General features: G+C 38.8%; 2 protein-coding genes across 2 annotated transcripts in view; both read left to right on the top strand.

Annotated features, from left to right (window-relative positions):
- The window catches only part of snap91b (synaptosome associated protein 91b), a 28,876-nt gene extending 23,252 nt beyond the window's left edge, over nt 1-5,624 (top strand). The window contains exons 18-23 of the mRNA XM_063496114.1: nt 3-77; nt 2,379-2,465; nt 3,594-3,655; nt 4,545-4,625; nt 4,729-4,840; nt 5,510-5,624. Of these exons, the coding sequence (XP_063352184.1) occupies nt 3-77; nt 2,379-2,465; nt 3,594-3,655; nt 4,545-4,625; nt 4,729-4,815 (392 nt within the window). The 3' untranslated portion in view covers nt 4,816-4,840; nt 5,510-5,624. The remainder of the gene's footprint in view (nt 1-2; nt 78-2,378; nt 2,466-3,593; nt 3,656-4,544; nt 4,626-4,728; nt 4,841-5,509) is intronic.
- A 3,150-nt stretch (nt 5,625-8,774) lies between these two features.
- Nucleotides 8,775-10,506, top strand: LOC134643552 (leukotriene B4 receptor 1-like). The gene is made up of 2 exons (XM_063495979.1): nt 8,775-8,780; nt 9,436-10,506. Exons 1-2 carry the CDS (start codon nt 8,775-8,777, stop codon nt 10,504-10,506), a joined length of 1,077 nt encoding a protein of 358 aa, XP_063352049.1.
- The last annotated feature ends 3,091 nt before the right edge of the window (nt 10,507-13,597 follow it).

Here is a 13,597-nt window from a genome sequence, read left to right as displayed (position 1 = left end):
AGAGCCCACAGGAGGAGATGCCCCAGCTGCTGCTGCTGCCCCTGCTCCTGTTGCCCCCGGTGCTGAACTGATGTCAGGTAAATCCTCAGATGTGGAAGTGCCAACCTGAATGTGATCAGTGAAGGTTATATCGTCATGTTTGTATGAAATAGTTCCCTCTCACTGCATGTATTGTGGTCATGGATGGATTTCATAACAGATATTATGAGCACAGGTCTGGAGGCTCCTGAGCTAAAGCCTCTGTATTAAGATTTGTTTTTGTCAAGTTTAAAGTGGAACTAGACTGATGGTATTGTTTTGTAAAGTCTGTAAGCGTGGAATAAAAGAGAGAACATTAACCAGAGGTCCTCACAGACTGACTGGATGGGGTCACGGTACCAAACAAGCACGCTCATTTATAGAATTCCCCACTCAACAATTATTTCAATGATGGACTCATGCGCTCCAAATATGAGTCTATATTATTAACATATATGCGGTAACAAACTACTCACTCATCAGAACTTCACCTTTCAGACCATGCTCTCAGCAAAGTCAGTGCTGCTCAAGTTCCTTAAGTCCAAAGTCCTCCCCTCTACTCTCCTTCGTCTTTTGAGGACCACCTTTTTTTGCTTTGGCTTGCTAAACATAATTTATAATGCTGCTGCACAGAGGAGCTACTCTGTTTTTTTTTCTGACACTTGCCAAAAACAAAAACAGTTGCATACTTGACATCAACAGGTTCACATGCATGTTCTGCAAATGACAGACAGCACAAAAGGATTTGATTCATAATATTAGTAATAATATATTGTTTGGATACAGTTAGGCTTTGGTTGATGAGTTAACATGGCTTAAACACATTGTGGAACTTTTATGTGTTAATAGTTCGGTCGACCTTGCTTCTCCTGCCTTTTGGGCCCTGGATGCCCTGTCCAAAAAAGAATAGGTTGGGGTTTCTGCTTAGCTCAGAGGCCCTAACCTAATAATTCATCCATGGCTACAGCTGTTCATCTTGTAATAACACGCATGATGCCTTGTTGTTGTCCTGCTAATACCATAATATCACTTTACAATATTTTACTAACACTTTCTTTGATAATCTTAAAATCGGTTTGCTTGCCAGACTAGCTGTTTTGTGTCAGTGGATGTATCAGTTACTGTTTCTATTAACTTTGGTAATGGTTAATGAAATAGTTTGCTGTCAGCGGCTTCTCTTTGGATTGTATTTATTAACTTTTAACAGCAACATACATCAACATTGTTTGTGCCACACAAAATGGTGCATGTTGCTGCTGGCTTGGTTTTTGCTTCAGTTTCATGATAACAGCATCACATTTTGCTTATGACGACTTATATTCTTGGGAAAATCCTCCAGTCTTTCTCACCTTTCAATACTTGATCCCTGCTCATGTGGTTCCTGGTCCTCTCCTTTTGTGCTGCTGGTCTCATATTATATAACTAATGGTCTGCAATACTTCTGCTTTAAGGCTTAACTCTTTCTCTTTTCCTTCCTTTCTATCGACCATACAATAACCTCCTTAGAAAAAAAACACTCTATTGAAACCTCATTGCATTTTCCCCTCTCTCTCTCTTTGGCATCTGTGCTTTTTTTTTTTTTTTTTTACTTTCCTCTCTTTCTCTCTCCCTCGCTCTCTTTCTCCATCTGGCTCTTGGGCTGGCTCATTTCTTGCTTCCTGCCATTTGATTGGGTGAGTCCCCTTGCTCTTTAACACGCTAATTTCCCACAGTGCACTGCATTGCGGTGGTGCAAGGCAAGCTCAGCTGCACTGTCTCCTGAAACACCAGATGCTTGACGGTTATGAGGACTGTGTGAAGTAGCAGTTATTATTCAGTGCTTCTTTAGCATTTAACCCAGCTTCATTCTAGCTTCAGTGCTTCTGCCCTCATGCCAGTTTCTGCAGCAGTCACAAACTCATGGGAAAACTACATTAACGGTCACATTCTTGACATCATGTTTGATGCTATGCAGAAGCAAGCTCAGGTTTATATCTGTCCCACATATATACGTACTTTTAAAGTTCTTTATCTTACTGTAATTGATCATAACAGATGTCTCCTGAGTCATGTATTCAATGGTTTTATGTTATATTCTATTTCACATGATTGAAATTCACTAAGATTTAGGATTTTCCAAAAAGAAACCATATGTCGTATTTTAAATGAACCAACTCTTCCTCAGTAGGTTACATTTCAATGCTCTCTTTTCGCTGTTGTCATGGAGACATCTGTTGGTTGTCATGGTTATATCCCAAGTAATAAGAAGGCCTGTTCCTGAGTTGTAGTAGAGTGTGACAATTGCTTGTAGTGAAGGATACTAATATCTCCCTCCCCTGTCCATCTTCTCCCTTCCTTGCTGCACCTCCTCCCTGCTGTAGTATTTGATGGCCTAGGGGATGTAATGAAGCCCACAGTGACTCCCCAGGCTGGGGATGTTGACACCTCTATGGCTAACATGGCAAGTAGTAAGTAGAGTTTTAGATTTCTAGATTTCTGGACTATGCAATGCAGTAAATTAACATTTTGAGAAATATGCTTGTTTGTTCTCCAGCAGAGATTCTTAAATTGCAAGGTTTGCTTTATTTATTCAGTCTAAATAAATTGTGAAAGGCTTGAGAGTCACTTCTTTACATATTAAACAAAAGAGAAAAGCAGTCTTGGGAACGTTAGATGTGCTGGCAGTCACATTTTCTTTTATATTTAACAGAGCCAAACCTATTTATGCTATACATGCCCAAAATGCTAACTAAGTAATTTGAATACTTATCATTTTGTTACAATGTAAAACATTAGGGAATTTGGTCAAATGAAATTTATTTGAGTGGTGTACATTCATTACATTTATTCAATATTCAGTTCAAATCAGTTATATTTCTATAGGACCAAATCACATCAACAATTGCCTCAAGTTGCTTTATTTTGTATGGTAAAGACTCTATAATATTACAGAGAAAGCACCAATCATCAGATGACCACCTATGAGCAAGTGCTTGGTGACAGTGGGAAGGAAAAACTCCCTTTTAACAGGAAGAAACCTCTGATAGCACCAAACTCACGGAGTGGCAGTCATCTGCCATAACTGCTGGGAGGAAAAAGGATGGATACATTAATTTTATATTCAAGCATGCTTTTCTTAATGATTAATTATTTGAATGAATAAACCTTTTGATTTTATACATTTAATCTGTGTTTTATTCAAAATTGTTGCTTAAAGTTTATGAAGGCAAAGAGTCATTTTTTGAGTGTGTAACTCCATCTAACACTTAGTTCACAATAAAAACAAATCAAGTAAAAATAGCAGCAGTAGCTCTAACTCCCCTATAAACCACAAATATGTTTCTTTACACTTAAAATTATTTATGAAAGTAAATCATTCTTGTGAGCTTTAAGAGTGCTTGTGTTAAAGATAAGCCAACTTATTAATCTTTCCACCTCTGTTAAAAGAAAGCAAAGAAACTCATCTACTAAAATGGCAAACATCTGCTTTAACTGACTGTCTTGTAACTTAGAAATCACTGCAGTAAATTACAAGTTACAAATGATGCAACAGATTTTTTTGCAGTACCTTTTTTCTCTCTTTCTTTCCTTCCAAGATCTCACAATGGGAACTCCAGCGGCCCCTCAGGTAGCTCCCCCAAGTTGGGGTGCTCCCATGGTAAATGTTGTCTGTGTCTTAAAGCATGGAGTGGAGCCGCATGCCAGCGACAGATAGGGCAAACCTGTGGCAGCAGTCACAAGTGTCGCCTTCATCTCCCATATGGAAAAGAAACAGGAAAAAAAAAAAAAACAACTAATAACAAATGCTTATGTTTTGGAGATCTGACCTCTTTCTTTTCAATATGGCCCAGCTCTCCAGGTTCCAGGTGTACCATAAAGCTAGGAAGCAGGGCATAAATTTAATTCAGCCTAATGTGTGTTTCTGGAATATTTACTGGAGAGTGATGAAGGGTGAAGTGATAGTACTGCATTAAGAAGCTGTTGCTTGGAAACAGCTATTAATTTTTGAGTTTTGTTTGAAACCTGATTGAGTTGAGGCAAACCTGGACATTGCAGTTTCTTTGACGCTTCCATCTGAAGGCTAAATGAAACAAGCTTCACTGCTCTCCGAACCCTTGTTCATATGCAAATAGAGAACAAAAACTGAAGATGAAGTTGGGCTTTCTGTTGTGGCGTGTCCTCGTTTCTTGTGTGCCAGCTTGTTTTGTCCAGCATTCGGTGTGTCTGTCCTTTTTTTTTTTTTTTACCTTAAATTTTTGTTTTCTGTGTTCATTTTGCCATATTTTCATCTGAAATGTAGTACAGTAACATCCCACCTCCTCCTCTCCATCCCCTCTCCTCCACACCTTTAGACCATACCCATGGGTGTCAGTCCTTTTATGGGGATTCACCCTAGCTTCACCATGGTAAGACCTCCAGTCCAGTCCAGTAATGTCCAGGCAGGACATTACTGGATAACTAATGGACAATCACCCCCTTTGGGTGGCCCTCACACACCCATAAAATAACAGACATCTAGTTTTATTGACTCTTTTCCCTTCCATCAGGCCGGAGCACCAGCTGGAGCTCCCATGATGCCAATGGCGAGACCAGGCTTCCCAGCCGCTGGGGTGACCCCAGGAGCACCGGTAACACGTTTGTTTGTTTTTTTAACAATGGAAATTATTATTATTTGCACAGGTTACAATGACAAAAGAAAGAATATGAGTGCTAAAATAAGGTGTTTTACAGATGTCTCCTGGAATGGCCCAGAGCCCCAGGAAGCCTCCACCACCCAGGAACGCTCTGGATGACCTCAATATTAAGGACTTCATGTAGACTGACTGATCCAGAAACCCCCAAGGTACACATCTTTACTGATAGTATGCTGAAACTGCAGATTCCTCTCATTACAGATAATATTCTGACAGTTTTTCTCTGTAGAACAGGCTGGGGTTTCAGCATAACAGGGTACAGCACTACTACCATCAGTTATTCTGCTTAAGATGTAGACATGCTTGTTGCTTGTTGTAAACCTGTTGTGCAATTGCTAAACTAAAATATCTCATATGTCATGAAATAGCAAAGCATAAGGAGCAGAATTTGAGCCTTAAACAATAACCACATGCAAGTTCAATTTGATGCTAGAAAAGTGGTTCCCAGACCTGAAGATAAAATTAAGGGTGGTTTTTCTGAGTTTTTTTTTTTTTTGCAAACAGACAGAAGAAGACACTAGCAAATATCAAGATCTTTTCTGAAAGTAGACTTCACAAATTTTAAGTGATCAGCATTTACAAAACAAAATGTGCTAAAAGCTGCTTTGGGTTGGGATCCACAACAGTACCGATAAGGTAAAGAAACCAAATGTGTGACGTTAGGGTTAGGGAAAACATTTTGTCACAGTTAAATCAGATATCACATGCCAGTTTCAGGCCGTTAAATAATAGTGTTAATAATGCAATATGTTGTGTCTGCTAACACACTCCCTTGACAGAAAACTAAAACAAGACCATGTTCCTTTTTCTCTTTGTAGGTTTGTCATCGTGTCTGGAGCTCTGTGGATGTGGATGTCTGCACCCCCTCCCCCCCTTTTCTCAGCCCCTTCAGCCATCAACTCTTCGATCTTTGCCCCCCCCCCCACCCCCCACCCCCGCCCCTACCAGCCGCGACCCCCTGAAAGCAATCTGCCCTCTTTATCTAATGTTGTAGCACAACTGTGAATGTGAACCCTAGATACAGAAAAAGAGAATTCCGTTTATGTGTGTGTGGGTGTGTGTGTTATTCAGTGTTAACATTTACTTAATATACTACTGAAAAATTAACAAAAAAAATCAGTAAATGTGTATTTAGATTCATTCTGGATTTTGGCGTATCAGCTGACTTGGAATGGTGGATATATGTTGGTTTCTTTGCGCATCTCCCAGACGAGGACTGTGTAGTTCAATGTGGACTGTGTTCGGTGTAACTTCACTGGCCAACTCCCACTCCTCTATCCCTGTTGTTCAGACTAATACTGTTTATTGTCATTAAAGACTTGGTTGTACCCATATATATCTGATGGCCATCCATCCTACCTGTCTACTTCAAGTTTTTTGGACAAAAGCTCCTTATCAAAATGTACTTAAACACCACTTGCACTGCAAATCTGGGCTTATCACTAAAGACATTAAACAGTGTTTCGTTTCATTTTCACATTATCTTTTTTTAGGGATTGTATGAAACATGCAAAAATTGACATATGCATTTTAGACTATTTTAAATGACAGATTATACATATTTTCTTTATTTTAAGTGAAAAAGTGTATCATATATTTTTAGTTACATTAAATTATATGGTTGGATAAAAATGCAAGTAGACTAAAAAGTTTCCCACTTTGTACATACCTCTGAAGCTGTAACAAAGGCGGTATTGAGTGGAAATGTTGCTCAGAGTGTGTGCTGTGTCGCCCTTTGCTGGTGTGGAGTGGTACTGCATCATGACGTGAAACAGGTGAATCTGGGAGGCACTCTGAAAGAGCTCCATTCCTTGTTTTGTCTCTACGTACGATGAGTCCAAGTTAACGTGGAAACAAAGACATGAGGAAGTGTTTGTGATTGGCCTCAGTTGTTTTTGGGTGATTTGTGATAGAGCAGCAGTCGGTACATTTGTTCATGTGCTGCTTAAGGATAACGGGCTCACTGTAAAGCACTCGAGTATACGCTGGATGTTCTGTGTATTATTTCAAAAAGTGACTGTATCTTAATCCATTGTGGCATTAACAAAGTGTTGAAGGAAAAATAAAAATGGCACCCAAAAACAAGAAGAATGTGGATGAATATCAAAAATGAAGGATTCCTTTCTTTTGTTTTTTGTTACATGGATGCCATCACCCTCCCTCCCTCAACCCCACCTGCATGTGAGTCCAAATGAGATGTAATAAAAGACAAATCCGTTGATCTCAGTGACCTCAGCTCATCACTTATGCCTGCTTTGGTTTCTATCAGCACTATTTATGTTTAACAAAAAAAAAGAAAAAGTATTTGCGACATGAACACTACCCAAGATAATGAAAAAATAAATTAAAAAAATGAAAATGCATACATATGTAGATCCAGTATTTCCCTTATCACAAAGTACAGGATATATCAAAAATTCACAATTAACAACTAAAGCACATATTGTTAGAAAGACGGGATTCATGAGTTGCTGGTAGGTAGCAGTGGCTGTGAAAATCTAAATGCGAAATTGCACAACAACAGCAATAGTGGCTGCAGTGACTCTAGACATGGTTGGAAAAGCAAATAAGTTGTGCTATCATATTATTAGATTCATTATATGAATCTAATAATATGTGTACATTGTCTCAGTCTCCACTTGTTTGTCATCCCTCATTGCTAAGTCATCCCTCGTCTTGTGGTCCCTGCAATGAGTTTTCCTGAGGATGTTTAGTTTCTGATGATTTCTAGTTTTTTGGATTCCCTTTCTCTATTCTCTGTGTTTTCCTGAAGCTTTGACCTAATCAGCATTAAATGCTCACTGCCTCCTGTGTTTTTCATGTCGAGCATGTCTGACAGACATGCAAATATCCTTAGCTGGAAAAATGCAAAAAGCTTTCAAAGCTCTCGCCAGCAAAAATAATAAAATAAACATGCAGTCCTAATTCATTACTCTGGATTTATCTTTTGCTCTAGCAGTTCAAAATGCCAACTGACATAAATATAAGCACGTTTAAGTTTTAAGGAACTTTTTCTTTTTTTTGTTTGTTGGTTTTTAAATCCCTGTTGGTTTATTGCCACTGCTACATGCAACAACAGGTAATTCATTACATAAGCTCCTCCCCTCTCCTTAATGATGATCCACAAACAATTAAAATACTTTTTTTTCATGACAAATCATGTTTGTTACACACATAAATGCTCAAACCATTTTACTCAGCACAAAAACAAGAGCAGTTGAAAAAAAATCTTACCTCAGTGTTTATGTAATTGCTGCTCTAGAGATTTTATTGTTTTATAAAACAATATTGTTTTATGTTTCATCAGAAGAAAATGTCATTGTGTTCAACAGTCATTTATAGGGTTTATGATGTCAAAATCATGTCATCCTCATTGTAAAAAGTTACTTTCAACTGCTCTACTACATACAAGGGGTTACCACAGAGGTAGCGCCACATGATTTTATTTATTTTTTAATAGAGTGGTATTCCTACCCTTAATATGACTGCGCCAACAGGTTATGGGCCCAGAAGGGAGCTTGGAAGTCAGTGGGAGAGATTATGCTTCGACAGAGTTGACAAAAACTATGAGTTATTCAAGACAACATTTCTAGGGCACCTGGTGGGTTTAAAGGATGCTGTACTGAGAGAGGCCAATGAAGATAAAGACGACAGAAACGCTGAGAAAAAGGAAGAAGCCTAAGGTAAATTGATACATGATAAAAATGATAAAAATCTTTCCCTCGTTATAAGAGAAGCAGTGGAGGATGGAAGAAATCTGTTAAAGATATTGAGAGAGCATGATGCAAGTAAAGGGAAGCCATAGGTGATTAGCCTCTACACAGAGCTAATGTTTCTAAAGAAAGGCATCAACGGCATTACAGACTACATTATTCGTGCTGAGGCGGTTATTACTGCACTGAGAAATGCTGAAGAGTGACAGGCTATTGGTAGCAATGATACTGAAAGGTTTGCCCGAGTAATTTAAGCTTGCAATACAATGCAATGTTTGCAATAGATGTAAAACAGAGTGAAAAGAAGATAAATTTGGAAGAGTTAAGGAGTTATGAGGGCACCAAAAAAACCGACTCCAGTTCCAATGTGATGAAGGTAAGTGCAGCCATAAAGGACGTAAGGACTGAGACTGCAGTGTTGAGCGCAGAGGACAGAAACAGTGGTGTACCAACCACTCACAAAGATTAAAAAAGCAGATTAAGAAAGAGGAACAATGTAAAGATAAATAAATAAACTTCAGCACCTTACTCACCCCACCAGAACGGGACAGCAGAAAGAAACTGTAGCACTGCTTGAAATGGCAAGGTGAAAGCAACCTGCCAAAAGAACTAGTCCAATTCCTTGTAATTGTTAGTCTGCTTGCCTATGTTGTGGGGACAGAGCTGTCCAAGTTGTCCAAGATAAGGACAATGCAAGGGCAGGCTGTATGCAGGTACTCATCTACATCCCAGTCTGGCATATAACAACTTTAAGTATGGGGTTATCTGCTGCTTTTGCAGTTAAACTGTGAACTTCAAATTCATGTTAATTGGCCTTTTTAAGCGTGTCCAGTCATGAGCATGTTATTACCACACGCACAAGGCCAGAGCAGATCTAGCCTGTTTTGTTTTTTAACTCTTGTTGCTTTATTTTGCAGCCAGCCTTACTGCTACCTGCAACAACGGTTAATTCATTACACAAGCTCGTCATGATCCACACCTAATTTAAATGGCAAATGGTTGCATTAGCATCATGGTTTCTCTGTTATTAGTTCCTCTTTGATTCATCAAAGGAGAACAGCTTGCTCACCACATTTATCATCGTCACTTGTTCAGTGCATGACAGTCAGCAACCTTGCAACATACCACAACTCAGCTCCACCATGGTTACTTATAACGACAACTCCTGTGCTGGAAATTCATCTGGAACCTCTTTGGACTCCAGAAGTCTGATTCCTGCAACAGTGCTGTCCATCTGCTTTCTGCTGGGATTCCTTGGAAACATCGCTGTGATCATTCTCAAGCCAAACTGGGAGAACATGTCCAGTCTGAGCCAGAGTTTGATGCTGAACCTGGCTGTGTCAGACCTGCTCTGCATGCTTACCATTCCACTGTGGACATACTCTTTTCTCAATAGTTGGACCTTCGGGGTTGAGGCCTGCAAGCTGGTAACATACCTCGGCTACTGCAGTGTTTATGGTAGCCTGCTGACTGTGACTGCAATGAGCATCCAGCGTTACCTTCAGGTGGTGCACTTTGAGAGGAGGCTACATGAAATTGAAGCATGGCAGCTGTTGGTTCCACTGTGGCTGGTTTCAATGATCCTGTCCATCCCTGCTTTAGTGGTTCGAAAGCTGCACAAAGATCAGCACTGGATACACTGCAAAGCTCACTACTCCTCTGAGGGCCAGAGGATTGCTGTGGTGTTCACAGGATTCCTGGTAGGATTTGTGGCATTTTTTGTCATAGCTTTTTCATACATCAGTCTCTACAGAAAGGTGAATCAGGCAGCCTTTTTCAACAATCCACAGACCACCAGACTGATTACCAGCATTGTTGTGACTGTTTTTGTCCTGTGGGTGCCATATCGTGCCATGAATATTGTGGAGATTGCAGCTGTTTCCCTACATAACAATCCCGTGATGAAGTTTTGTGAGGACACCTGGAATGCTTTCGCTTCTGTAACATTTGTAAACAGTGCCGTAAATCCACTCATATATGCCTTTACTTCTAATCATTTGTTCACTTTTTGCCAAAAAAGTGCTAAATATTTAATGGAGAAGTTCAGAATTCCCCAAAATCTGCCTGAGTTATCAGATATCACTGCAGAAACTGCTCAGTGACGAAGGTGCTGTGGTACTCTGTGTTTGTCACAGCAAACTATAGGTAATTGGAGGTTTAATGATGACATCTTTTCTCACATCAGCTGTGTGCTGATTACAGCTGGTCCTCACCCAGAGCTGCAAAACAACATGTTTGATAGAATGCAATGTTTGTTGACATGGAATCAGGTAAACATTCAAAACGAAGTACAGTGGAACCCCGACTTACGAATACCCCATTTAACGAAAAATTCAAGTTACGAAGGCACTTAATGGCAATATTTCTGCCCGTGTTACGGCAAAATGCCCGCGTAACAAAATCTGCTGGCTCTGATTGGCTGAGCCCAGAATGCCCACAATGCCCTTCGAATCATGTGACAACCCTCGGGAATGAATTAATTTCGTAAGTCGGGGTTCCACTGTACATAGTATTAATTGATATATGTATAATTTTACCATAAGTTATAGTATAATCTCCATAGTTTTTAATCTTGTTTAAATCATTATTATAATCATCTTTAACTGTTATCATCCCCTATTTTTTCTTTTTTGCTTTGTTTCCTTCACAGTCTCTATGATTATATTCCCTGGAAATTCTCAGTAAAGCTCTGCATTGTTCTTAAACTGACTGGAAATTACTTCAGCACTGGTGTGTTTGGTAAACCAGGACACGGACACTTTTTTTTTTTTGTCCCATCCTCTTGTGTCAATTCCCCTTTTTTACTTTCATAATGGTACATAATGTGCAAGTTGTTGAGCTGTGCATTACTAAAACCACCAAATGAAGTGCTGCATTGTATACATGCTGTATTCTAATCTGTTGCAGAGTCTCTTAAGCTACAAGAACAGAAGCTGCTGACAAACTAAAGTGATTTCCATGTCTTCTTCATTAGGCTCGGGGACTGAAATATTTATTGTTTAAATGGATCCAGTTTAAAGTTTCAGAGCGCTAATGTGAAGCTATCATCCTAGAAATAAGCAGCAAGTTGTTGTTAGCAGTATATACATCTTTATCAGCATAAAAACATTATCATTATCATCCTCCTCACTCCAAGCCTCATCTCCTTAAATGAAGTCAATTAAGCCAATTCACTGTTGCAGTAAAGTGTTAAAGGAAAAATTAAATAATGCCTGTATGACATACAGATAAGCTGACACTGCAGAGACTAAGAGGCTGGGTTATAATTCAGTCAAAAGCCTGAATATTTTGTGCAGCGGAGAGTTTTGTACCATACCAATATTGGGCGTTTTTAATTGAAATGGCCACTAAAAATGGTAAGATATAAACTTAGGCTGAAATATTAATTGAGATGGAAGGACAGAATAAAATGGTTCCAATTGTTGAGTCAACAAAGAGAATTCTTGGGCTCAGCAAGAAAAATCAAAACCAACTTTGGCCAGCAACTGTCTATAAGTCTATAACACAAGAATTGGTATCATCAACCTTCTGGTCTTTGAAAAAACAATGTAAATTAGCCACGGCATGCGATGAAAGGAGCTCTCTGGTTAGAAGGACTTATAGAGGCTGCCTAGATTTTTTTTGCGCTGATAGTGTTGCACTGCTAAGAAGTGTGCGTGCTTGTACAAAAGGTCATTCAGCCTCAGTATTTACACTCTGTCCAACACGGATATATGAAGAATGGTAAGGAGCTCTGTGGTGATGGACAGTATGGTGATGGTTCCTGCAGTGATGATGTTCCCCTGTTTTCTGCAAACACCACCATATATACTCATTAAACATGTTCTCGGGTATATCTGTGATCACTTTCATGTTGTATGGCTGTAGAAATGTGAAATTATCTTCCAAAATCACAATATAATTGTTGGTCAACAATGTTGACAAACAATTGTTTTTTTATATTAGCTGACTTTTGGGATACAAAACAGCTAATATGATGACATGATTTACAAGTTATGATTTTAGCACTGAATTATAAAAAACACAGCATCAAAACAAAAAACAAAGTGATTACAGATATGTTTATCCCAACAAAGGAAAATTAACCCAGAAAAGTCTTTTAAACAACCTAATCCCATACTTAATCCCAAAGCACATCCTTTAGCTAATATAATAGCTAATCCGTGAACTAACATCATTTGAAAATGACGAGTGAAGTTGCCATTTTAAATGTCAGAAATAAATATTTTAAATTTATAATCCATCTCCTTTTTTCAATTTTTTAAATTGTATTTTAAAAAAGATCTCAAAAATCTGTTTCGTTTTATTTGGAAATTCATTTTTTCTAACCTTTTTTGTGTAATCCATTTTAGATTTGAAGTATTTGTTAAGGGATTAAAATTTACTTTGAAATTTAAAACGTGTTTTTATTTTTAAATTGCTCTTGTAATTGTAACCCATATCAACTACACCCTGTCACATGACCCACGTCAGCTGATTTGAGGTCCCTCTCCTGATTGGCTCCTTCCACGTCGCGGCAACTCTGAAAACCGGCTGTGGAGGGATACTTCCGGGTTCGACTCCTGCTGTGGCTGTAAGCTTATTGCATATAGAACGGCGTTGGAAAACAAAGCGTTTCTCCCCTAAATTCGTCTATAAAATTGTATCACCTCAGCGGTAAGTGTCCTTAACATCTACCACTAACAACCTTTTAGTTGTCAGTAACCAGTCGATCGTGTTCGCAATTAAAAATGACTTTGTTCGGCGGCGTTCCCACCGCGAGCAGAACTCCGGTTCAAAAACCGCTGTTTTTGAACACTTTTATTTACTTAAGCACTTTAATGGGCTTACTTTGAAACAAAGTGCAATTGAATGATTGTTGTTATGTGTTGCCTTGAATTCGGCTATGCTGTCTGTTAGACAGTTGTTTTTCTTTATTGTTGTTTTTGTATTTGTTTGTAGCGAACGCTGCTGGAATGTATAGATTAAGCTACGTAGCCATGATGATTGCTAATTTAACTGTTGTACATTTGTTGATGATAATGATGATGATTCATGATTTGCATTGTTACATAGACTTGCAGAAAAATGTATTTGTTTACCGGTAAACTGAATTGATTTTGATTTACTAATGGACATTTTTCTGGCCTACAGGTCAGGTTTTTTTTTTCCCCCTTTTGAATTGATCTTCATATTGAAGTGGCGAGCCGGTAG

The sequence above is a fragment of the Pelmatolapia mariae genome, linkage group LG15 (genome assembly GCF_036321145.2).
Source record: "Pelmatolapia mariae isolate MD_Pm_ZW linkage group LG15, Pm_UMD_F_2, whole genome shotgun sequence".
NCBI classification, from domain to species: Eukaryota; Metazoa; Chordata; class Actinopteri; order Cichliformes; family Cichlidae; genus Pelmatolapia; species Pelmatolapia mariae.
Note: the sequence above shows the minus strand (reverse complement) of the source record. Positions and strands in the feature narration are given on the sequence as shown.